At 38.4% G+C, this 13,189-nt stretch overlaps 1 protein-coding gene across 1 annotated transcript in view; it reads right to left on the bottom strand.

Moving 5' to 3' along the window:
* Window positions 1-13,189, bottom strand: part of LOC124868566 (general transcription factor 3C polypeptide 1) — a 29,729-nt gene that overhangs the window by 5,647 nt on the left and 10,893 nt on the right. The window contains exons 17-35 of the mRNA XM_047365973.1: window positions 11,356-11,667; window positions 11,047-11,192; window positions 9,946-10,043; window positions 9,751-9,847; window positions 9,253-9,436; window positions 9,058-9,154; window positions 7,855-7,987; window positions 7,681-7,768; window positions 7,504-7,565; window positions 7,315-7,423; window positions 5,753-5,895; window positions 5,512-5,654; window positions 5,339-5,423; window positions 5,141-5,253; window positions 5,003-5,062; window positions 4,815-4,908; window positions 4,352-4,524; window positions 2,492-3,124; window positions 392-534 (exon numbers count right to left, since the gene is read on the bottom strand). Of these exons, the coding sequence (XP_047221929.1) occupies window positions 392-534; window positions 2,492-3,124; window positions 4,352-4,524; window positions 4,815-4,908; window positions 5,003-5,062; window positions 5,141-5,253; window positions 5,339-5,423; window positions 5,512-5,654; window positions 5,753-5,895; window positions 7,315-7,423; window positions 7,504-7,565; window positions 7,681-7,768; window positions 7,855-7,987; window positions 9,058-9,154; window positions 9,253-9,436; window positions 9,751-9,847; window positions 9,946-10,043; window positions 11,047-11,192; window positions 11,356-11,667 (2,913 nt within the window). The remainder of the gene's footprint in view (window positions 1-391; window positions 535-2,491; window positions 3,125-4,351; window positions 4,525-4,814; window positions 4,909-5,002; window positions 5,063-5,140; window positions 5,254-5,338; window positions 5,424-5,511; window positions 5,655-5,752; window positions 5,896-7,314; window positions 7,424-7,503; window positions 7,566-7,680; window positions 7,769-7,854; window positions 7,988-9,057; window positions 9,155-9,252; window positions 9,437-9,750; window positions 9,848-9,945; window positions 10,044-11,046; window positions 11,193-11,355; window positions 11,668-13,189) is intronic.

Raw genomic sequence — 13,189 nt, 5'->3', positions numbered from 1 at the left:
CAGTGTGGATGGTGTTACTGGTGGGCTCAGACTCAGTCACTTTTAGTATCAGTGAGGTGTTTAAAAATTAAGTCAAAGGAAGCAAAAAAGGTGTAAGAAGCTATTTAAAAGGAAATTGTATTTACTCCAGATATGTGTTGGTTGTTCATTCAGGCTGCTAGTCATTCTGGTCATTGTTGCCCTTTTGTCCTGAATGTAGTAGTAAATGTTTTGCACTTAAATGTTTGAGCCACCACCGTACCAATATGCTCCTCACCAACTGTTCAGGATTCCCTGAAGAACATTTTACTATCTTGCTATTAAAGCATAGTTTTGTTTTTTTTAACTAAACCCAAATGTGAGACACCACATTGTGTAAATGCACAAAAAGGAACCAAAAAAAAAGCTTTACCAATCCCTGGAGAGCAGTATCCCCGCATCAGTAAGTAGTTGGTGTGTGATGCCTGGTGTGCGGTCACTTGAAGCTTTTTTCTCCCTTCACACTCATCCCCTTCGTCCTCATCATCATCATCATCATTTTCCAAAGTAGCCATGCTGAAAATAAATAAGTTGTGCTTTTGGTCTTTTGCTTAACAGACAGAGGGTTGTTTGCTTCACTTTTATTTTGGCTTGGATGCTATTAGAATATTTAAAAAATAAAGAAAAAGACAGGTCAAATTGTTAAGAGAAAGCCGTAGTTTCCAATAAGCCATGTATTGCAACCACAAGAAATAAGGGGCTCTGATCAGATGAGAACTAAATTTAACATTTCAGTATACATGCAAAAAGCTACGTGTGGAGGAAAACCAACGCCCTGAAAACACCATGCCCACAGTGAAACACGGTGATGGTAGCATCATGCTGTGGGGATGCTTTTCTTTAGCAGGACGGGGAAGCTGCCCTGGGTTGATGTAAAGAGGAACAGAGCTACATACAGGCCAGTCCTGGGAGAAAACATGACTGGAGTGGAGGTTCAGCAGGACAACAGCCATAAACATGTAGCAAAAGACCAGGGGTTTCCAACTGCAGTCGTCGAGATGCATCCCTGCTAAAACACACCTGAGTATTTGCCAGGCCACTGCAGACATGCTGCACTTAAAGGCTGCAGGTCAGTAGATCTCAAAGACTGGAGTTGGAGCTCTAGATTAACACAACTTGTAGAAACCGCAAAAAAGACAGCTGTACTTGCAGCAAAAAGTATTAAAAAAAGAGCTAAAAATGTATGCTTGCCACACTTTTCCGATTTTTAACCACTTAGCAATCAGGCACAATTATGAGTTGGTCTAGCACAAAAAATTCCAATACATTGAAGTTTCTGATAGTTGGGAGACAAAATGTGACAACCTTTAGCAGATATTTGTATTTTTGCAATGCACTGTGTGCCCACTTTCATTCAGTCTACTCAAAAGGACTTTCTAGTATGATATGAAGTAAAAGTGAAACAAAGTATTAATTCTGAATGTGAAAACAATACAACACCCTGGAAGCATCTGACCATTGTCCTCCTTGTCTGGCCAGAGATCTGCATGCACTCATCAAGGGCCTCACAGCCAAAGATTTTAGGCTTTTTGAACTCTTCTTCTTCCAGAAAGAAATTATAATTCGACAATGTCAATGCCTTTTTGTTTGGTTTTTTTAAAACAACTGGTTGCAAAAGTTTGAATTTACTAAAGATTTTCTTTAAACTACAGAGGGTCAACACTATAATTACAGATTCTAATATATACAAACACCCCCAGTAAGATTTGTTACTGTTGTTAATGCGGTAATATTGTCTGCATACCTGATCACTCATGTTGGCAAAAATAAGTTTATTTAAGCCCCAAAGACCCAGTTTTTAAAGATAGTCCATAGATTTTAGATCAGGATGAGGTCAAAGATTTTATCCCCAAGTTTCAAGCATGGTGGTGGTACTATCATCCTGTGGGGCCGTTTTACTACAAGTGGTGCATAAAGTAGGTGGAACGATTAAAAACTCTTCGACTTCCCTTCAACTCAACAGCTGGATGGCTGAAACCTTGACACAATTAGGGTTTCCAAAAGAACAGTGATCTCAAAAACATAACTAAACTGGTTTTCAAATAGATAAACCAGTCTAAACACTGAGCTCCTGGAACGGACCTTGCCTTCCACCGTACTGTAAAGTTGTGGACACTGCTTGAAGCCGAGTCTTTGACAAGAAGTCAACTAATTCAAATGAGCTCTACCATTACTGACAAGAAGAATAGTCCAATACTAAGCCATGTGGTCTTTCTGCAACCTGCAAAGAGACAACTCAACACATATTAGAGTTGATGTACGTACCTTATTGAGGGTAAGAAACGTGTGCACCCGTTTTTTTTTTTTATCAATGAACCTGTCTCAGATAATAATTTGGCTTCAGGTGCAACTTTAAAAGCCCCAAATGAATGTGATATTCAGGCTCTCAATGGAAGTTCTGTTTTTGTTGCATTACGGCGAGTCATTTGAGTTGTAGAATGGAAACACTTAAGACACCCAAACAGGAACTCACCTCTTGACCACATCATTGTCCACCAGGCTGCTGTCCACCACTACAATTTGTTTGGGGATGGACACGTGAACACTCAGCAGTCCCAGAGTCATCAGGCTGAGGGAGGCGGCGCAAGCTCCTCCTAGAGAGCTCAGAGGGAGCTCCAGCATATCTGATAGATCTGGAAGGTCCTGTGAAGCTCCAGCTGCTGCGTCTGAAGCGGCTGCCGTGTCTGCTGGGTCTTCAGGCAGATGATCATCAGTCTGCTCTCTGTTTGAGGAACCATCATCAGCTTCACATTGATCAGAACATTCTGGGTTTTTCTGTTCATCTAAAGTCATCTTCTCCTCCGCGTTCTCCATCCTCACATCTGATTCCACAGATTTCTCTTTTCCCTTTGTCACACTTTGGGTTTCGTCTACTTTGTTCATGGATTCTTCTCCAGCTGTTTGTATCAGAGATTCACTCAGACAACCGGGCTTTCCTTGTCTTGCTGTTTTTCTTTCACACACCTCGCCAGTCTGTGACCTGTTTTCTGGTTCATGGTAGAAAGCGGTGGCAGGCTTGTCGTCCCCTCTCCCGCTAGTAATTAAATTCCTCAAGAAGCAGAAGGAGTCGGTGCACAGGGAAAAAGGGAAGCGCCATGAAAAATACCTGCCAGGGAGAAGGGGGAAACCTATGTTCAAAGGTTTAGAAACAGGACTGCAAGCATTGGCATTGTGGACAAATCTGTAGATGTTTCTTTAAACAGTTCCTGGGATTCAGAGGGTTAAAGATCAACTTTGAGGTTTTTGTGATTCATTTGCTTTGCAATAGTTCCCTTAAGACATTTGTGTTTCTGCTTTGTCCAGAAAATCTTTGGTTTGATATGGTTTACTTATATGGTGACACTTTACAAGACACACAGCTCCAGTTTCTATCTAATTATATGGAATTTGTTCTAAATTCAAAACAAGTCAATTCAATCTATTTCTATCCAATGTCACCATCAAATTCAATCCAGTTTGATTCAAATAATAATAATAATAATAATAATAATATGATGCACTTAAATTCTGTAAACCATTTATTAACAGTTAAAAAATGACAGCTGATTCCATCAAGTTGGTAACCATCACAAGGCAACAGTGGAGAAGAACCACTCTATTTCAACAGGAATGAACTTCCAGCGGGTCCTGGCTCAATGTGTGTGTCACCACAACAGTAAAACTGGATGCCTCTTAGGGGCTGTGGAGATCTACGTTACCATACCAGAGTTTCAAACAAGAACAAAAACTTCAAACTGAGTTTAAGGAACATTCTTTTAAAAAATAAAATAAAATCTGCTGGGCTGGAGAAAATGTAGCGTTTTCTTACATGTTTAAACAGTCCATTCCTTTTAATCACTGGAAATTATTATTATTTTTTATTACTAACAGGTCACCCAGTGTATTTTATCCAGATATATACATAGAAATGCACACGGCAATTTGGGCAAGCTTTGCTTTGTATGTAAAATTCTACAACACCAAATTAATTTCGATTTTATTCGATGAAGAGTGAGATACTTGGGTTAAAAATAGACAGCAGCTGTCTGCATAACTCTTCACTAAATGTTTAAAAATGTAAGTGAAACCTGATGGTAGAATTTAACAAGTGGCTCAAGGCTCCAAAAGTTTCTTATTAAGAGGTGGAGGTCTGTAACGAAACTGTTGTTGCCAACAGCTTATATATTTAATTGTTTTGGGTATGCTAATACAGGAAACGTGAGTTTTTATGTTGCTCTCATTGTTCTGCATGTTTTAACCTAAAAAAAAAAAATAAATAAATCTAATCACAATACATTTACTCCAGCTTTAAGAACTTTAGTATGATACCTAAAAAGAAAATAACAACAATGACCTGAAGTAGGACTGGGACATCTGGAAGGACATGGGCAGGATGGGCAGGCCCCGGTTCCTCTTTGGCTCAAGCGACTCACTGATGCGACGGCGGTTGAACAGACGCCTCTTCTTGCACTGGACGAACACTCGACAGACCAGCTCCTGGTTATACTTACTGTACGTGTGGAAGGTCTAACAGAGGAAACGGGTGAAAAAGTTCAAATAAAGAAAATATCATATTTAGCAGAATTATAGAATTTGTTTATTTGTTTTAAAACCAGCGACATTTGTCCTCGGACTTGATCTAAAGATTGTGAAATGACCTCAAAAGAGCAGCAAATGGAAGTCTGACTTTGAATGTCACAATTGTTTAAGAAGCCTAATGTCCAACTGTATTTCACATTTATTCATGCCTTAACACTTTGTAACCATTTTTTCTTAAACCATTAACAGAAGAACACATTTTAGACATGTTTTGTCACCTGAAATGATCTGGAAGACTTCATCTGACCATTGGTCATAGCCAGAGAGCTCTGGATCAAATTGTGTAAGACGATAGCATGAATGTCATCTTTGCTGTGGGGGATAAACACAAACTATTACAGGCACCAAAACAGAAAGATATACTCAACAGAGAAACATTGATTGTGAAATCCATAGAAATCCCTACCAGCTGATGGTGTCTTTCGTCGGGACATGTTTTCCTTCGTCTATTGCAGAAATTTTAAACCTGCAGAAGACACATTAAGTGTATGTTAATCCTGATTTGTTTTAAGGATAAACACACAAACCCATCATCTTTTGTTACCGTCTGAAGATCTGCTCCTGAGAGTCGGGTATGATCAGGTCATGATCATCCATGACTGTGCTGAACTTCTGTCTAAGCAGCCGCATGTACTCCAAGAAGGCCTTAGCACAGTCCTAAAACACCACAAATAAGAATAATCCACATTTCTTACCGTCAACTTGAAATAGAAAGAAAACAAACAGATACAGAGCAACACACCTCTGCTTGATCAGGGTCAGCAGGTTTGTTCTCCTCCAACAGTTTCATCAAAGCTTTGTCCTGATGCACCTCAGCCAAACAAATCCTGAGACAAATGGTTGCACAGTGAAACCATCATGAGGGACTTAATTTAAAACACAAACATGGGTTTAACATCTGCAGCCAATCCCCACCTGTAGTTCAGAAGTGTTCGAGGATTTTTGAGAATGTATCTTGAGCGACGTCCAACAGAGAGAGATGTTTTATCTTTCGATATGTCAAACTCTGCGTGGAGAAGGTCTCTTACAACACAGTGAGGCACAAAAGGCCTATTTAGCTGCAAATCAGGAAGAATGTAGTGATTATATCCAGAAGGTTGTTAAAAGTGAACAAAAACAACTAATGTCTAACAGATCTACAGACGTGTGTTTGTACCTTGCTGTTGAGCAGGTCTGATGCCACTGAGCAGAGCATCATGATTGAGTCCTCCTGCACGGACCAGTAGACTCTGTGTCTGGTCATCCTTTTCAGAGCCTGGTGGTCTGTCAAGTCATGGGCTGGAGTGCGTTTTCTAGGTTCTTTACAACAAACATACACAATTGTGGTTTTCACTTTTATTTCATCAGACATGTCAAATCATAGTTTTTTTCGAAGGTTTTCTGGCACTAGTGACCTTTATTCATTAGCAGCTTGACAGGAAGAAGGGCAGAGAGAGAATGGGCAGACATGCACTAAATGGGCCGGGATTCAAACCCAGGACAACCACATGGAGGACTGCAGTCTCTAAATATGGTGTGCCTAGTCTACCACTGAACCACGTAGACTACGTTCACACAGTAGGCAAATGCGACCCATATCCGACATTTTCATGGCAATCAGAATGGCCTAAATCCTCCAAAGAAAAGTGGACCGTCTCATTGGCGGTCCCATTTAACTGGTAGTTTGAACGACCACGCGGAAAAAAAAAATCTGATTTAAAAAAAAAATTAAAATAAGTATCAAGACCTGAAGTGTGAACGTAGCCGAGGTTGTTTTTTTTTTAAAGTTTTTGTGGCATTAGAGGCCTTTATTCACAGTAATCAGACATTTACAGGGTGTCCACTCTACCGCCAAGCCAAACGACAACCCAAACCAAAGGATTTTAGCAAACCTTTTTTTATGGACATGAATGACACCTTCTTAAAACAACCATTTCACTTCATTATCACATTTTAGCAGATGTGTTTTTTATACTTTGTACTCCAAAGTCTCTGTGCCAACCCTGAACAACTATTTGACCAATTTTGACTTAAAGGAGTGCAGTCACACAAACATCTTGAGCCTTTTTAATTTAAATGTATACAGATCTTTATTAAATCTATATTAAAAAGCAAATCAACAGGAAATCTTTTTTTTTTTTAGGGTTTCTGACATTTTCAGTAGGTTTATTTAAAAAATGTAAGACCTTTTAAAAGCCATCAAAAATAACTGCAATATGAATTTACTTACCAACCCTTATTTACGCTCTGAATATTAAACGTTAGTTATAACTTTGTTTATCTGTGTTATTCGGCAGTAGCATGTGAATCTGTTGCTTATGTCCAGCTTATTTAACTTTATTTCCTTCTTCATAGCCTTCAGTGAGCTTCATTTTGGTGACTGACTGCAGGTTTAAGCCAACTACGGAATTGTTTTGCTAGAATTACAACATGAAACAAATGATTGATTTCATGGAAGGAGTGAAGAATGAACAGATATACCATTAGTATTACATTACTAAATGAAATCTGAGAGTTTGATGCATTTAAAACATTTAGGGTCTAGAAATGAGATGATTTAATTCAAAATGTATGCTTTTTTTTAAAAGCCTCTTTGGAAACTATATTTGTAATTTTACTATTTTCCTTCATGTGCAAGAACTGTGTTCTCAATCCAAGTCTTTAATGATAAAATTCAAACTTTTTGTGCAATTTCAAGCATCTAAGAACCATGTTTTTATGGTAAACAGCTCATGGTACCTTTTTTTGATTTGTGTGGGGGCTTCACCACTTCTTTTTTCTTCCTCCTCCTCCTCTGTCCCTTTCCTCCAACCACCTGCTTGTTCCTGGAAGCCGGCTCTATCCCCACCTGTTTACAGAGACAGCGTTCACACTTTTGAACCATCTCCTTATCAGTAAGTGGATATAAAGAAAGAGCAGAACTCATACCTCAATGTTCTCTGTGATCCCAGGCCGCTTGTTGGTCAAATAACAAGGTGCAATGGTGTTTCCTGTCGTTGCAAACATCTTGTCAAATGAAGCAACCATAAGAAAGCACAACACAGCTTCACAAGAACTTAGGTTTTAATACAAGTGGCTGAAAGAAAAGCCCTCCATGAAACTCACCAGCTTCAAGAGCCATCCGGAGGGAATTTTTACTCAGCAGGCTCTTCAGTCTCAGTTTGACATCTGGTGCCTTTGAAGCACTTGACCTCTAGAAATAACAATTTATAAAATGTATTTTTTCTACATATGTGTGACCTATTGAAATTTAAACTGCAATTCTTAGGTTTATGATACCGTTTTATTGGCAAGAAGGTGACTTGTCCACAACCAGTTGCGTTTAAGATGACTGAAGAGCTCAGAGTCCAGACCTCCTGCTCCTCTACCATCTCCTGGTATGGAGCCATCCTCACACACCTCATAGCTACCTCTTGAGTTGGTGCAGAAAGGAGAAATGAAGAGCAGAGGACATGCATTAATAATGGCGTCTGATTCTTCTTTTCACATTCCAAAATTTAACTGCAACATTGAATCTGTTATTGACAGTTTGTTGCTGCACAATATCATTGTGTGACATAGTATTTGCAGGAACAGGAAAAGCTTCCAGAGACTCCTAAAACTGCTGAGATGGTCATTGGGGGCAACCTCTCCTTCCTAAAGGACCTGCATCTGCAGCTGCATCTGGGTAAAAAACATCCCAGAAAGACAACCCCACCCAGGACCCCACCTGATCAAGCAGCTCCCATAGTTTCATAAAAACAAGAACAAACACACTCAGAAATTGTCCTTTCCAAAACACGTAAAGAAGCTGGCTGTTAACAGAGTGCTGTGTCCAAGCACATTGACTGAAAGTTGAGTGGAAGGAAAAACCATGGAAGAAAAAAGTGCACAAGCAAACAGGGATAACTGCGGCCTTGAGAGGAAGCAAATACCTTTCAAGTGTCTGAAGGAGAATCACATGGAGTGGGCTTCAAAGTCAACGGAAATTTAAGAGCACTTTATGCTTCCCTCAAGCTTTATGGAGAAACTGATTTTATCTATCATCAGGGGACTTGGCACCTGCACAGACTGCCAAAAGAACCTGCTTTTATAACCACGGTATACCTGTGCTTTATTGGCCAGCAAACCTGCCCGATTAAAAACCCCACAGAGAGCCACCCGCTGATCACCTCCATGCCAAGCTGCATTGTTGCATTTATTCATGCAAAAAGGAACCCCAGTCAAGTACTGAGTACATATAATGTACACTACATGAATATACTTTTCAGTAGCCTGAAGAAACTGTTTTTATAGTTCAAATGTATTACTCTAATTTAAATTTTTATTGGCTTTAAGCCATAAACATAAAATCCACATTTATAGACACTTGAAATACATCAAAAAATCTATATAAGAGTCTCACTTTTTCCCAAAGCCTTTCTATTTTATTCTTTTGTATTCTAATATGTTTTATGCCAATAAAACATATACAGAAACATCAAGAATTTGTGCTCCACCTACTCTAGCAGGTAACTCATTCCAACAATCACGTTATGGTCATGCACAACAGGAGGAGCCAATTCATCATCTGTGCCATTTCTTTTGCAACGAACCACACCTTCAAAAAAAAAAAAAAAAAGAAAGCTAAAATTAGTCAGATCTTCAAATAGTGATAATTATTTTACAGATAAACTGAGGCAATGAATTTGCTTGTACCCAGAGGTGTATTGAGGCAGACACACATCAGGTCAAACCAGAAGCTCTCCACGTCCTCAGCAGTGTTGAATGTGTAATGGCGCCTCTCAAAGGGCTTGTCAGGTGGCTCTTGGATCAACCAGTAGTGAGGCTCTGAACTGGTTGTGTCAACAATGGAGGCATGGCGTTTCAGGTAAACAAACACCTGGATGAGTTTAAAAACGAAAATAAAGGCACATGAGAACAGAATTCATCAAATTCTGTATTTTATCTTCAGTTCCTTCTTTAATTAAGTTATTATCAATAAGAAATGAATAAAACTAGACTGATTAAGAAATATAATACCTATTAACTTGGGATGTAAAAAAATTGTCATCCTTTCTAAATCACCCATTTTCCAGCTTGTATCATTGTTGCATCGGAATTGTGATTTTTAAATAGTTTTCCGTACATAGTGATAAAAATGTAGATAAATGAAGCTAATGTTTTTTTAATTCCTGCAACGAGATCTCACGGTACCTGGTCTTTGTCTTTGAACCTCTCAACAACCCCGAACTGCACCAAACCCATGTAGGTCAACTTCTGCAGGTTCTCGTGAAAGATGAAGATGTATTTCCTAAAAAAGAAGGCATTGGTTGTTGCTTGTGACATAAAGCCATGGCGTCTGGTTGGAAATTATATTCAAAGTTAAGAGAGCGGAGAACAAAATGAAACCTTTTATAAAGAAGCTGTCTTTTCATTCTTGCAGGCAGCGCTCTCACAAGATAGTGTTGCTTCACAGGGTCACTGAGATACTCCTCCAGTTCATCCACCTGCAGACACACAAGCAAAACCAGCAAACTGTTGGTATACAGGTCCTTCTCAAAAAATTAGCATATTGTGATAAAGTTCATTATTTTCCATAATGTCATGATGAAAATTTAACATTCATATATTTTAGATTCATTGCACACCAACTGAAATATTTCAGGTCTTTTATTGTCTTAATACGGATGATTTTGGCATACAGCTCATGAAAACCCAAAATTCCTATCTCACAAAATTAGCATATTTCATCCGACCAATAAAAGAAAAGTGTTTTTAATACAAAAAACGTCAACCTTCAAATAATCATGTACAGTTATGCACTCAATACTTGGTCAGGAATCCTTTTGCAGAAATGACTGCTTCAATGCGGCGTGGCATGGAGGCAATCAGCCTGTGGCACTGCTGAGGTTTTATGGAGGCCCAGGATGCTTCGATAGCGGCCTTTAGCTCATCCAGAGTGTTGGGTCTTGAGTCTCTCAACGTTAGATGCACTTCCATTCTGAATAGTGCGAGTATATTTGGATCATGTGGAATTCAATGGCTTGTTTTACTATTTTTTCATATTTAAAAGAACCAACTGACTGTATGGAAGCGAAGTTTCAAAGCTTTATGACTGCCTCGGAGATGTCCCGTAATTAAGAGCCAAAAGCAGGGTAAGCCGTCAGTTTTAGGTAACATTTTGTTTTTATAAAATGCGAATGAAGAAAAAAAAAAAAAAAAAACACAACAGAAATCACTTGTTTTCAGAACTGACACTCCTTTTATGTTGTTTTCAACACACTCATTCATCTCCTGTCAGAAACAAACTTCTTGGTAGAATAAAATGATCATTTAATCCACACCTCCAGTGATTATTATTATCATGAATATTTTTTTACTTAATTTTACCTAAAGAGTACACGCTATGTAGTATAATGTCACAACAACGGAAAAGAACCATTTCTGAAAACCTCGACAGTAAGATGGAGCTAACATTCCTTTAACAGCCAGATAAAAGTTGGATCTTACCTTGTAATTGATCTGTACGATCTGCACAAAAATAGACAGAGGCAAGCAAAGGAGAAGATTGCGAACCATCACCCAGCCGCTGGTAAAGCCTTTGTGTACATGAACAGGAGGGATAAATCTTCTCCATGAGTCTTCATCAGCATACACTGTCAGAGAAATAAAACAGAAAAGAGAAAAAAGTTTTGAAAAGCATTCCTACTGGAGCAGTGGTGAAAAATAACTACACAAATAACTGCAACGTTTCGAAGAAACCAATGAATAAATGCTTCTTCAAAATGCACGACAACTTTACCCCAACAATGCTCTTACCTTTCAAGTCAGACAGATCAGGTTTACATTTATAATTCTGCAGCCCCTCTTCATCCCCTGAACCCTCATCTATTAGAGACGAATTAGAGATTTCAGCTTCTCTCACATCCTGTTTTGCTTGGGATTCTGGGAGCTTGGCATCAGGATCAGAGCTGGTTGGTTCTGCTGGTGTCGGATTGGCAGAGGCAGAGGCAGACTCAGAGGGGTTCTCCCGCAGAGGGTGGCCGTAGATGAGGTACCAGAGAAAGCTATGAACAACACGCAGACGAATCATCTTGGGCTGGAAACCCAAAGTTTTGCCCAATCCTGGAACTGTAAACAACAAACGGGAAGTAATCCATCAACAGACAATGGAAAATGTAATAACCTCACAAAAAAACTGTTAAAACTGCAGTTATTTATAATTCTGTATTATAGCAAAATGATAATTTATATGTTTTTGATAACTAATTGGAGACTGAACTCTCGAGCTTACAAGAAATTGTAATAGTAAGTTTTAAGGTTTTTTTTTATACAAATCTCCTAGAAAAACATTTTATGACATAATTAGCATCAGCAACAGATTGAATGTGATTATAAAGCTTTATAATATCCTCTGATGACAATCTCCATCAGCAGCAGCAGGATGGGTTTCCTAAAAGAAAAGGTTGACCAGCGATCACTCTTAAAGCCACCAATTCACACAGACCACGAATAACACGAATATCACGAAACAATTGCTAAATTTTAATGGATTTACAAGAATCCATTAAGAATACTGCACAAAGGTTGGGACTCAATTAATATGACAAATGCATCTAATAATTGGGTACGATTAAACTTTAATTCTTGACAATTCGTGGGATTTTCCATCAAGATATAATAAAAAGTGAAGAACTAGCAGGAGTGAATGTTATTGGAATGATGACTTTAGGAATTAAAACGTTTCAAGTAAAGTGCTTGTTTTTGGACATAAAATAAACTAAATAAAAAAAACTGAATTTTGGTTTTATTTTTTATTAGTTTGGTTTTTACTTTTTTTTTTTATTACTTATTTTCTTTACTGCCTCATTTTTTTTCCAAGGGCAGAAGAAAGATTTGGGCAGTTGTAGGGGGTACAACGGCCTAGGGGGGTCAAGACAATGCTTCACAAATCGAACGCATAGGAATGCCTATGAATCAATTAGGAATCAGTTACCTATTCCTAAGAATGAAGTAGGAATTTATTAAGAATTAATTGAGATGTTTTGGATTCGTCAGAACAGAACCAACATTTTGAACAGCTCAAATCTCTTGCCATGAATTCCAGATGGCTCAAGAATTGCAAGAACTGACTAAGAATAATATACGAATCAGCTACGAATTTAGGAACTTATCACGATTCAACTAAGAATCCCAAAATTTGGCAATCTTTGGTAATTCGTATTATTTGTGATTTGTGTGGAACGGGGTTTAAAGTACAGTACAGACCAAAGGTTTGGACACACCTTCTCATTCAAAGAGTTTTCTTTATTTTCATGACTATGAATATTGTAGCTTCACACTGAAGGCATCAAAACTATGAATTAACACAGATTATTATTATTATGAGTAGAAATAATTGTTACGTTTCTCGTTCAAATGAAAGTAGTTAGATCGTGGTGTACCAGTTTGTTTTAAATTTCTTTGCAAATACGCTAAAACTGTGTTATTGTTACTTAAGGATATCATAGCGTGAGAATCTCATACAGTGCACGTTTAGTGCAGTGGCACAACCATTTAAACTATTAACCAGAAGAATGCTGAGATGTTGATCTAGATGTTGATGCCTTTGTTTACAAATGCTGGCTTGACAAAAACTAAAATCTCAATAGGT

The sequence above is a fragment of the Girardinichthys multiradiatus genome, chromosome 5, assembly GCF_021462225.1.
Source record: "Girardinichthys multiradiatus isolate DD_20200921_A chromosome 5, DD_fGirMul_XY1, whole genome shotgun sequence".
In the NCBI taxonomy this organism is placed as follows: domain Eukaryota; kingdom Metazoa; phylum Chordata; class Actinopteri; order Cyprinodontiformes; family Goodeidae; genus Girardinichthys; species Girardinichthys multiradiatus.
This window is presented reverse-complemented; position numbering and strand designations above follow the sequence as displayed.